Source organism: Peromyscus californicus, unplaced genomic scaffold (assembly GCF_007827085.1).
Source record: "Peromyscus californicus insignis strain IS unplaced genomic scaffold, ASM782708v3 Scaffold_3__1_contigs__length_106647218, whole genome shotgun sequence".
Classification (NCBI taxonomy): Eukaryota; Metazoa; Chordata; class Mammalia; order Rodentia; family Cricetidae; genus Peromyscus; species Peromyscus californicus.
The window spans coordinates 89,018,336-89,029,255 of NW_026294551.1; the positions used below are offsets into that span (position 1 = coordinate 89,018,336).

The following is a 10,920-nucleotide window of genomic DNA, read 5'->3' on the forward strand; positions in this document are numbered from 1 at the left end:
CGTTCCTAGCCGCTGCCACTGCAGCCGTTGTCCACTGACTCCCCCACCCGACCCTACCCCACCCCCGCGGTTGGAGGGGCAGAACTCGGCTTTCTGCTGATCTGTGCGTTTCATGGTCCCTGTCACTGCCTCAGAGTGAGTAGGGAGCATCTTTGCCTAAGTTGGGCGGGGACTCCATAGGAGGTTTAGCTCCAAGAAGCTATCCCCAGAACCTCCCTGTCGCTCTTTGCCGTGGTCCTGGCGGCAGGAGCTTCTGAGGTGGCAGCTTTCCTATACGAAGAGGCGGTGGCTACCGTGCCTCGCTTGCTGGCCCTGCCGTACACAAACACTGCTTGCTGTTTCTAACCCAGATGCAGGAGCGCGCTGCATTCCTGAGCCAAGGTGAGCCAACTGCTGGGGCTTGGGAGGTCATGCAAGACCCCTTCAGGATTCAGGTGACTAGTAACTCTGGACCCCAGGACCCTTGCAGTCCTCATTAGCGACCACCATAGGGCTGTATAGACTTTTCCTTTTGTGAAGACAGCATTGCAGACTTGGGCTGTGGGACAGAAGCTATACCCGGACCTGCTGCCTGAACTTCACCCCAGCTGGGCTGCCCACAAGGACTGTAGGCCTGCCAAGTGAACCTGGCTCTGGTGTGGGCTTGTCTTTGGAAGGGAGGCTGAGCGAACAGGAGACCGGAGACCCTCGGAGCACAATAAATGATTGCTGAACTTGGCCTGACCCAGAAGTCCACAGTCTCTTATCACGGGCCCCACCTCCTATGTGGATTCTGGCCCTGGCCTGGAGAAGTAAAGCCACCACCTCAAGCCAGGTGCAGAGCTTCAAGGGGAAAGTGAGCACAGACCATCCTGGAGGGGAGATGTCCCATACAGTGTGGATGAGGGGGCAGACAAGTCTGCAGAGCCCCAGGACAGCTACCTAGTGCTGTGTAAAATATTTATTCATTCTCCAAAAAGGCTCAGACTGCAAGTCCTGGGGATCGGTGGGGAGGGAGGGGCTCTCCTCTAGGGCCACATTCAAGGACCTCCACCCAGCCCTGGCCTAGTAGCACCCCTCCCCCAGAAAGGCCTGGGAGGGGCAGCAAGGGCTGCAGTAAGACTTGGCCTCCACCCGGTGGATCACAGGGCCCGCCTGCCCCTGTGGGGAAGAGCAGCCCTGAGAGGTCCATCCATAGAGGGCAGACATGCAGGCCCACCTGGCGGCTGACCCACTGCAGGCCGGGCTCTGGCCATATGGCCCTAAGGAGCAGGTCAAGGTGGAGGGGGGATATCGGCACCCAGCAGGTCATAGGCAAAGACGTTCCAGAAGATGGCGAAAAGCAGGAAGGTGCCATAGGCAAGTAGCACCACCCACCAGCCGCACTGGTCCCTCAGGCGCTCCTCATAGCTTCGAAGGATGGTAAGGCCCATGCTTACACCTACCACCGCACCAGCCAGGTGTGCCATAAAGCTGGGCTGTGGGCCCGAGGCGGGCAGTGGTGGGGAGAAGCGCAGCCATACAGCCCGGCCCACTTCGGAACTCACTGCAGAGGGAGCGACAGGTGGGAGGGGCCCTGCCTGCAGGTGGAGGGCCTCCCAGCGCCCCCCCTGCCCCGTTACTCACTGCACACCAGAGCCAGCACCATCCTCAGCAGCTTGTATGGACACCGCATCCCAGCCCAGTTCTGATGGGGCAGGCAGACAGGCTGTGAAGCACATCCAGTGGGCCCCTTCCCACCTCCCCAGAAGGGCAGTCCCATTACCATGACAACATTGGCCAGGTGTGCTGAGCACAGGGCATAGACCCCTCCAGAGCCCCCTACGAGAGGGGCACGCATGTCTGTGATAGAGACAGTCAGAGAGCCTGTGGGCAAAGAGAGGTGAAGGCACAGCTGGCCCTCAGCTCACCGGGTGAGGTAGGCAGGGGACCCACTCACCAGTGTGCCTGCCTCACCTGCCAGCACACCCGCCAGGTACAGCAGGCTGATGCGAAGCACACCGTGTACCATCTCCAGGGGCACCCCAATCATCAGCTGCAAGAGGGCGTTGAACCCTAACTGCTCCAGCCTGGTCACAGAGGGGCATTGGGGAGGAGTGATCAGAGGCGTGCTTTGCCTACCCCCAGAGTACATCGGGCAGCTGCGACCCCCCTGTGGGAGTTAAGCCTTCAGAGTCAATGGGCAGGTGCTGGGAGGTGAGGGGGACAGGCCTCTGGAACCCCGAGGCTCACTTACCCAACATGCATGAACATGTAGGTGAGGAAGCGCCAGGCGCGAGCACGGTGTCCTGGGTGGTACACTAGAGGGCTCTTCATGTATTCCGGGTGGTAGGTCTGGAGCACCCACTTGTTGAGACGTGCCCCGTAGCACAGGAACACGATGATCTGGGGACACTAGTGTTAGGGCTGGTCAAGACTAGGGACTCAGGAGGCCCCGGGGCAGCATGTGGGCAGGCCCACCTGGGCAAGGGTGACAGAGGCCATGAACACAGGGGGTGGGCAGCTGCGATGCCGGTAGAAGTACCAGCGACGATCCACCTCACAGGGCAGGATCTCGTAGGCCACATATCGCACAAACCGCTTGTAGACACCGAGGCCTGGCTCATCTAGCAGTCCGTCCCGAGGCAGCGCCCGCTGTCCATTAGCAATGGCCCTCTTGAAGCTGCTGGAACGCTTGCTGCTGATCTGAAGGGAAGAGGTCTTACTGTGGGTGACAGTACTGTTCCTGTGGAACCCTGCCCTAATTGGCTGTGTAGCTGCTAATAGTTTAAAGCCCTATTCCACACTGCCCAGGTCCATAAGCCCTACCCAGTAAGCTGCCTGCCCACCCAGCTTTGGCCAGAGTGCTGTGCTTGACCAGGCCTGGGACCCTCCCCTGCTGCCCACACACCATGGCACTGACCAGGTCCACCAGCTCCTGGTAGCAGACCTGGCCCCGTTCGTTGCTCTGAGCCAGAGCCACCAACATGTCCAACTTGGTGGGGTCCAGGGGCAGCTCATGGCTGTGTACCAGGCCAGCGAAGGTGTCCGCACCGATGAAGCCTGTATTCTCAGGATCCAGCTGCTGTGGTGGGGGAGTAGAGGGTGGGCCAACCCCCAGCCACAGGGCTGAGCCAGGCTGGCCAGGAAGGCTGGACTTTGGTGGCAGTCAGTGCCTGTTTGCTAGAACCAGCTTGTTCCCAGGCCATGGCAGGGCAGGGTGCCTGGCTTGGCTGCTCTACCACCTCATATTCACCTACCAGTTCTAGAAGGGGGAGGACTAGGGGTGGATCTAGGTCCAAGGACCACCACCCTCCCTCCCCAGCCTTCCGTGGAAACCCAGTAAAGCCAGACCTTTCCTGGGGTCGTGAGTCTCAGGCCAAGGTCGTGCAGAGAGGGGAGGCTTCGGAGGTAGCTGCCTGGTAGGGCCTTCTGCGAGCATGGTCCCTCCCCCCGGAGCCCCTCACCGGCTGGAAGGGCGCCAAGGCAGTGCCAGCTCCCACCCACCACGCACCTGCTCCTGGATGAGCTGCAGCAGCGAGCTCCTGTCCATAGAGCCGGGCCGAGGGCTGGGGTCGGCCGAGGCCGGGAGGGGCTGCTCTGCGGACCGCTCCGCTCCGCCCCGGCCGGCCCGCTCCGCCTGCTCTGCTTTGCGCGCACCAAACTCAGACAGCGTCACCGAGATGCCAGCCCTGCGCGCACACGGGCAGAGCACGCGCGTACCCCAAACGCGCACGCGCCGCACCAACGCGACGCACATCCTGGGTAGAACCGTCCCCCACCAAATAGCTCGACCCAGAACCACCGCCTGCGCACAGCTCTTGCACTCATGCTGCAGAAGCTTCTCCCAGGAGGCCGTAGCTGGGAACCTGCGGCACCTAATATCCGTCTTATGCAGCCTTTCTGGTTTCTGTATTTGGTATGCTTAGCACCTTCTCTGGGAAGCTTTCCCTGACTAAAGAATAGGCCTGTGACCCATCCCCGGAATGTTAAGGTCCATTTGCTCCCCACCACACTCAGGCGTTTTCCTGAGCTGGGAGCTGCTTGCAGTAGACAGTCTGATGATTATTTGCAGTGTCGCAGCAAGGAAGCCCCAGGTCCTGCAAAGCAAGCCCAGACACCAGGTGGTAGGGTACTGCCACTGCCCAGACCAAGACTCACATCCTTCCCCCTACTTGTGGCTAAGGCTTGAAGCTCTAACCAAATACTCCTGCACTGGATTTGAGACAGCAGGGCTCCCAGTGCAAAGGCCCAAAGTCAGACATGGGTGTAACCAGGCAGACCCATAGCCTTCTGAAGGAAGGTAGGACTGCAGCTTAGATAGAGGGCATTTGTTCCTGAGGACAGAGAAGGTGACAGACCAGTGAGTGTGTAACCATGGCAACCCCTCCAAGTGTCACTCAGAAAAAAAAAAAAAAACGGAATCTGCTGCTGCAGAGATGCAATGGCAATTCCTCTATAGGGGATACAGCTGCCTACAAAAAGCATCCTGTCCATATGCTTAGCAGGACAGAAGGCCAGCAGGCTGGGACACTGGCAGACGGAAGAGGCCTCCTCTTTCAAGGATCCCCATTAGGCAGACATTCTGGAGCAGGAGTACCTACCTGCCCCAACTCAATGACACACTGGTTATCTGGGTATGTGGCTTCCTGTCTCAAGTGCTCTTGCTGGTAGGCTATGTTGAAGGATCGACTCTGAACCCCCACTGTCTACCTTCCCCTCAGCTGCTGGACAGGCTGGGATCTATGCTCTACCCCTTACAGTAACGGTCAGGCTACACATAAAGCCTAGGTTCTCAACATAGCCAGGCAGGCTGACTGGCTGAAGTTTGGAGCGTGTGGTACTAAGGAACCACCACCACAGAAGCTACATTCCCAGGGAAGAAATAGGCACGGGCATTTGACCTGTCACACATACACCAATCCACTGGTGGAGGCTGACTTTCCTGGACAGCAGACCCCAACTGAATCTTCCACAGCCATTTGTCACTGTGACTAGTGGGAGACCTCAGAATAGGGACCCAGTTGCTGGGCAGCAGTGGCACACGCCTTTAATCCCAGCACTCAGGAGGCAGAGCCAGGCAGATTTCTGTGAGTTCGAGGCCAGTCTGGTCTACAGAGCAAGATCCAGAACAGGCACCAAAAAAGAATAGGGACCCAGGGACAGAGGGAGACAGGAGGGTCAGGTGACATTTCCAATCCACACATAAAAAGAAGTCACATTTAGACTGATTGAAAAGCCATCTTTATGGGGCTGGAGAGATGGCTTAGTGGTTAAGAGCACTTGCTGCTCCTGCAGAGGACCTGGATTTGTTCCCAACATCCACATGGAAGTTTACAATCATCAGTTAACTCCAGTTCCAGGGGATCTGACACTCTCATCTGGGCTCCATGGGTACCAGGCACACACACAGTGCACTTATTTATATACATGCAGCCAAAACAAACATAGAAAAAATAAGCTTTTTTTAAAGAAAGAAAAAAGAGCCGTCTTGAGAGACCAATATCCAGGAGATGGAAAAGACAAGTGAAGTTTAATCAGGGAACCCAATTCCACTTGCTCGGCAGCTGGTCCAGTGTGGGTAAAGATAGGTGGGAACTCTGTGACTATCGGGTCCCTCCCCGATTTGACCACCACCTCTTGTCCCCCACATGCCTACTGGCCATGCAGAACCAGGAAGCACCCTGAGAACTCCTGGTCCTGGTCCCTGGCTTCTGTACCCACAGCCCAGCCCCTAACACACAATACTCCATCCAAGGCTAAGGCCTCACACCTGCCACCTGGACCCTCAGTCCCAACAGGACAGGGCAAACACAGCCTTGTTATGGAACAAGAGGTTTTTGAAGCCACGGTTTTAGACAAAGTCCCTGAGCAGGTAGGTACCCCACATCAATCCCGGGGACCCTGTAGCCACACAGTCATTACACCACCAAACTGAAAGCCCACATTCCTCTGCAGTGTGGGCCCCCACAAGGCACCACAGTGTGCAGTGCCTTGGTCACGAGAGGCTCATCGGTCCTTATCATCGGCTCTTCACTAGGACCCTGTACAGTGAGAAGCTAAGGACAGCAGCCACGGCAGTCCCAACAGCCACCAGCATTCCTCGAAGCCAAAAGGAGGTGGGGTGCAGCTCTGTGTGCACCAGGTGTCTGTGGAGAGATGAATGTGCAAGGCATGGGCTAAAAGCTCACTGCTGAAAACCCGTGTCCCAAGCAGTCAGAGACCAGGCCAAAGGGGGACACCGCCACAGCTCTGAGCCATAGGCGCCGGCCTGCAGCTCTGACGCCTTTGTACCCGGATGACAGCCTAAGCCCTGGGACAGCCACCCCACACTAAGGCTGTGTTAGGTATACCCACGGGAAGGTGGCCATGGTAGCAAGTTGGGTAAAGACAGCTGTGCTGGGCTGGGCTGGTCCCAAGCAGGAGAATGAGGTGGGGGCAGGCAGCCGGTGCCTACGGCAGAATTCAGCTGGTGACAGGCCTGGTGAAGCAACACCTTCAGGGAGATCAGCTTTGGAGGAGATGAAGAGGCAGGGGGTCTGCCCGTCCATGTAATGGCGCTGCCAGGAAAGATGCATGTGAGAACTAAGCTTGCTGGCCTAGCTAGCTAGCCTATGGCTGGTATCCCCTTACAGGATCCTAGGTCAGGACTTGCCTTGTATATGGTAGCACAGTGTACAAAGGTCTTGGGGTCACTGCTATCAAACATTAAGCAGGCGACATCACAAGTAGTGTCCGGAGAGGTGTCCAGCAGGCTATCAGCACTCACTTCACACAGCTGGGACAAACAACAGCCTGAGCGACCTCCCCAAGGCTTGGTTCCCCAAGGGCCACCCTGGGACAGCTTTATTAGGAGGAAGAATGGGGAGCATGGAGTGTTGCAGGTCTACCCTCTAAGACAGGCTGCACAGCTCCTCACTCACAATCAGGTACTTCTCCTGTCCGCTGACCCGCACTGTATTGATGGTGTGCGTGGGGGGCTTCTCAGGGAGTTCCCTGTCTTCCTGTGTGGACAACAGGAAAGAAGCCTTGATTTGCTGGCTCGCGAGTGGCACTCATGGTACCTCTCCTGCCCCTTGAGTTCCCAGGTAGAGGTTGGGACTGCCACAGTTCTCACCCTCAGGCTGTGGCCAAGGAAGGCTTGTAAGAAGGCCGACTTGCCCACTCCTCGGGCTCCCAACACCTTACACATAAGCACATTGCGTTGTGTCTGCCCTTTCTCCTGGTCTAGCCTCTTCTCACGGGTAACTGTAAAGAGCTCATGTGAGGGGGGTGGCTATTGAGGAGGCGCTGGGCCCAGGGACCAAAAAAGTAGTTACCCACCTGTGATGGCCTGTGCTTGGGAGTCCTGCTCACAAAGGGTGGGGTAGCCCAGGTAGCCAAGGTGTGCAAGGCAGTGCTGGACATCTAGGTAGGTCACCAAGCTGGGGGTAAAGGGAGGCACAGTGCTGGAGAGAGTAAGGCAAGGGTGGGTAGGGACAGACAGACAGACAGACACAGACTGTACTTACGTCCACTGGCAAAGATACCCATGCAAGGGCAGCCGGCCAGCCTGAGTGGGGACGGTGTGTGAGAGTTCAGGGCCCCAGGGAGCCACCGAGAACACACTGAAGAGATTCTGGAGCTCCGCGGGTGAGAGGGCACCATCATGGTCCTACAGGCAGAGGGGCTATGGTGACATGTGTTTGGGGTGTCGCGGGGCAGGTGAGGTAGCGGTGCTCACCTGGTCGTGCTTCTCAAACACCCGCTGCACAAACTGGTAGCCACGGTGGTTGAGCTCTGTGCTGCAGCCAGAGGGAACATGGAGCCTGTGGGAACGCCAGAGGCAGTCTAGTACACTTCAACTTTCACAAGGCAGGACCTGCCTAGGCAGCCAGGCACTCCCAACAGAACCCTCTGGTCACATGGTTGGGGCTAGGCAAGGGGAGTGGCTAGAAGTGTGTGTTGAGAGGCCAAGCTGGAATCCCCAGGTCGCAAGATCAAGGCAGATCCAATAGGAAGCCAGTGCTGAGGGCCTCCCCTCAGTGCCCGTCCCCCCCCACCCCGTCCCCCCGTCCCAGTCAGGCCCAGTGAGCAGGACCCACCCCAAGATATAAGCCCCACTGCCCACCCACTTGCAACTCACGGTGGGCAGAGGTAGTCGGGTGTCAGCTCTAGTGAGTCACTGTAACCAAAGCGCCGCAGGATGGTCCATGTGGTCTCATGACGGCCACGTTGGATGAAGAGTGTGTTCAGGAAGAGGAAACCTGTGAAAGGGTAGAGGGCGAGCACTCAGCTCAGCCACTCCCCACACATAAGGGCATAAGATGATATCTGCCTCACCTTCTAGGGTCAGCCGGTTGTCCTGTACACCGCCTGCCACGTTCTTGTATACTACCCTCTTCACATCATCTAGGGCCTGTGGGGCCAGGGGATGGCCAAAGCAGGACTTCTGCCTCCGGTAAGAAAGTGCTTCAGATCAGTCAGCTGCCCCCCTCCCATGATTACTCTCGTATGAGGGCAGCTAGGGTCTTGGGGCAGGACCACACCTGGAAGGCATTGAGCTCCTCATCACTGAGCGCATGGTCTAGGTCCTGGTCTGAGAGCCTGAAGATGCGTGTGAGAGCCTGGGCGCATGCAGGTCTTAGCTGTGGGGACACAACACCAAGTGGCCCTTCCCCTGTTCACCCCGCCAGTGCTCCCACGCATATGCTCTCCTTATTCAACACTCCACACAGAACCTGGGGTCAGTCTTGGGGAAGTAAGTGTGTAGCCCTCACCCCCTGCTCACCTGTTTGGCCTCAGGGTCGTAAAGGGGGGCCGTGGGGTGCAGAACAGCCTTCTGGGCATAGTAGAACAGTTCTGAGATATTCCTCAAGTGCTTGGCTGAACACTGGACAAGGGTGAGGACAGAATCAAGGAGGGATCCAAGTCAGATATAGGGAGCTGCTGCAGGGTCTTAACACAGCCCCTTCTCAAACTCCCTGCTCACCTCTACACAGGTCTCTATCTCAGGAAACTGGCTCATGATGGGTAGCACAGCCTCCATGGTACTCCCTGGTCGCAGGTCTGACTTATTGCCTACCAGGATGATGGGCAACCTGGGAGAGAGGCCATGATCACCAGGGATGGGGAGCAGGTGGGGTCTAGTCCCCCTAGCTGTGGCCCTGCTGGTCACCTGGGCCCTGTGGCAGTCCTGCCATTCACCAGGGGGATCCACTTGGTTCGGATCTGAAAGACAAAGTCCAAGTGTGAGGGAAGAATGCACACATGCTCACAGCCCACGCTCCCCTACCTGGGGCTAAACAAGCTTTAGGAGTGGAGGAGAGTTGGAAGTCAACTGTGGTCCTGTGGATGAAGCTGGTGGGAGACTGCGGATGACAGCTAGGGGCTTCTCTGATCCTAACAGCTGCAATCTCCCCATGCAGGCTGGGGTCCCTAGCTCAGAGGTATGGGGCATCCTGAAAAGCTCAACAGAGAAGAGGCTGGGAATGAGGACTGAGGATCAAGAGCCGCTATGTACTGCCCAGGTCAACTAAGCCAGGCACTAGCAGCAGGGGCCGAGAATGGACAAGGAGCTCCCCTCTTGCTCACCTTCTCAATGGTGGCTTCCTCAGACACATCGTACACCATACACACTACATTTGCCTACGGGAAAGAAGGGCACAGGGTGACCAGAGGCTGCCTGCTCACTATAAACTGCATGGGTCACTCCAGCATGGCCCAGGTGCTCACGGCAGGATGGGCTGGGGCTCTCAAGACTGGGACACCCACCTTTACCAAACAAACCTTTCCCTGCCAGCACTCCCTAAGAGACACCAGACTCGAGCACCATGGCTCTAGTAAGCACATCCTTGCCCTAAGTGCTTATGACAGACCCACCACATGCAGGGTACGGTCTTGACCAGAATCTCACTTTCTAGCTCAGAACAAGCAGCAAGGATGCTGTGGACAAAACAGCAAGGAGACACAGAGGCTGAAGGACTGCATTCAGGAACATGGTAACTCTGGCAATGGCTAACTCCTAATTAAGATGGCACCCACCACAGCCTGGGGAACCAGGGCAGTAGACTGGAGTACAGAGCCATGGTACTGGGGAAAGAGAATATGGTGTTTAAGGAGAAGCAGTGAAGGACACATGTATCTGCTCCCCTAGACCCTGGGAAGGAGCAAAGGAGGAGCTCCCTTCTCTCCCTAAGCACTAACGGAGGCATTAAATCGGTCCTGGTTCCCAGAAAGCTGTGATCCGGGAATGCCGACAACGTTCAGTCCTGAAGGTCACAGAAGAATTATCAGGGTCAAGCACAGCCTGTCTGTCACCTTAATCCAGCTCCACAGAAGAGGAAGCCGATTAAGACTAGGTGGCAGCAGTTGGGACCAATAAATGGGGCTCGGTACCCACGGGCCCTCAAGATGCACCGCACCTTGTGGATCTCCTCCTGAAGTTCCTCTTCTGTCTGCTCCGCTTCTAGAAGGAAGAGAACCCGATGCAGAGAGGCTGTTGAGCTCAGTGCAGATCGGCTGAAAGCCCAACACACGCCGGCTGGGGGCAGCACTTGGAAATACCTGAGTAGTCCACGATGTGGGTGGGCACCTTCTCCGGGGTGACATCGGCGGGGATGGTTATCTCCTCCGCGCGGGCAGGGACCTGCAACAGGTGGGTTGGGAATGACTGCGGAGTCCAGCCGCCCAGAGCCTCGCATCCACCCCGAGTGTCCAGTCCAGCTGGCGCACCTCCTCGGGAAACTCCTCGCCGACCAGCGACAGGATCAGAGAAGTCTTCCCCACCTGGGCTGCGCATGTAGAGGGAACAGTAGTCAGGAGCACCGTCGAGGTCACGCCGACCCTACCCGTCTGCCCTGGGCCCCAGCGCTTACCCTCGCCTAGCAGCAGGATGCGCACGTCGCGCCGCATGGCTACCGCCCGCAGCAGCACCCCAAGCCCACCCCCACCCCCCGGCCCAAAACGGACCAAACTAGACCC

General features: G+C 57.5%; 2 protein-coding genes across 7 annotated transcripts; both read right to left on the bottom strand.

The window, feature by feature from the left end:
* Positions 1 to 925: 925 nt before the first annotated feature.
* Rhbdl1 (rhomboid like 1) lies at positions 926 to 3,680 on the bottom strand. 6 transcript variants are annotated; one of them, XM_052758790.1, is made up of 8 exons: positions 3,473 to 3,676; positions 2,870 to 3,043; positions 2,440 to 2,664; positions 2,216 to 2,364; positions 1,936 to 2,048; positions 1,745 to 1,845; positions 1,606 to 1,666; positions 926 to 1,525 (listed from the first exon to the last, which is right to left on the bottom strand). In XM_052758790.1, exons 1-8 carry the CDS (start codon positions 3,509 to 3,511, stop codon positions 1,254 to 1,256), a joined length of 1,134 nt encoding a protein of 377 aa, XP_052614750.1. In that variant the 5' UTR covers positions 3,512 to 3,676; the 3' UTR covers positions 926 to 1,253. The 6 variants fall into 6 exon arrangements, with proteins under 6 accessions (XP_052614750.1, XP_052614751.1, XP_052614748.1 ...); XM_052758791.1 differs by having other exon boundaries at positions 2,882 to 3,043; positions 3,473 to 3,674; XM_052758788.1 differs by having other exon boundaries at positions 1,606 to 1,845; positions 3,473 to 3,677.
* Positions 3,681 to 5,463: 1,783 nt separating this feature from the next.
* Positions 5,464 to 10,887, bottom strand: Rhot2 (ras homolog family member T2). Its single transcript, XM_052758787.1, has 19 exons — positions 10,815 to 10,887; positions 10,672 to 10,730; positions 10,504 to 10,585; positions 10,362 to 10,405; positions 9,532 to 9,585; positions 9,116 to 9,168; positions 8,930 to 9,038; positions 8,729 to 8,830; positions 8,487 to 8,585; positions 8,281 to 8,389; positions 8,084 to 8,204; positions 7,682 to 7,766; positions 7,470 to 7,612; positions 7,282 to 7,382; positions 7,076 to 7,206; positions 6,882 to 6,962; positions 6,614 to 6,736; positions 6,316 to 6,518; positions 5,464 to 6,107 (listed from the first exon to the last, which is right to left on the bottom strand). Exons 1-19 carry the CDS (start codon positions 10,849 to 10,851, stop codon positions 5,981 to 5,983), a joined length of 1,863 nt encoding a protein of 620 aa, XP_052614747.1. The 5' UTR covers positions 10,852 to 10,887; the 3' UTR covers positions 5,464 to 5,980.
* Positions 10,888 to 10,920: the final 33 nt, after the last annotated feature.

What these genes read in the sequence shown, in the direction of transcription:
- Rhbdl1 (XM_052758788.1), bottom strand. Translation starts at nt 3,511, where the DNA reads ATGGACAGGAGCTCGCTGCTGCAGCTCATCCAGGAGCAG. An exon ending in CCTCTGTCACCCTTGCCCAG is followed by an intron (nt 2,365 to 2,439) that starts GTGGGCCTGCCC and finishes TAGTGTCCCCAG; the next exon opens with ATCATCGTGTTCCTGTGCTA. An exon ending in GGTGCTGGCTCTGGTGTGCA is followed by an intron (nt 1,526 to 1,605) that starts GTGAGTAACGGG and finishes CTCCCTCTGCAG; the next exon opens with TGAGTTCCGAAGTGGGCCGG.
- Rhot2 (XM_052758787.1), bottom strand. Translation starts at nt 10,851, where the DNA reads ATGCGGCGCGACGTGCGCATCCTGCTGCTAGGCGAGG. An exon ending in CAACCGGCTGACCCTAGAAG is followed by an intron (nt 8,205 to 8,280) that starts GTGAGGCAGATA and finishes ACCCTTTCACAG; the next exon opens with GTTTCCTCTTCCTGAACACA. An exon ending in TGTTTGAGAAGCACGACCAG is followed by an intron (nt 7,613 to 7,681) that starts GTGAGCACCGCT and finishes CTCTGCCTGTAG; the next exon opens with GACCATGATGGTGCCCTCTC.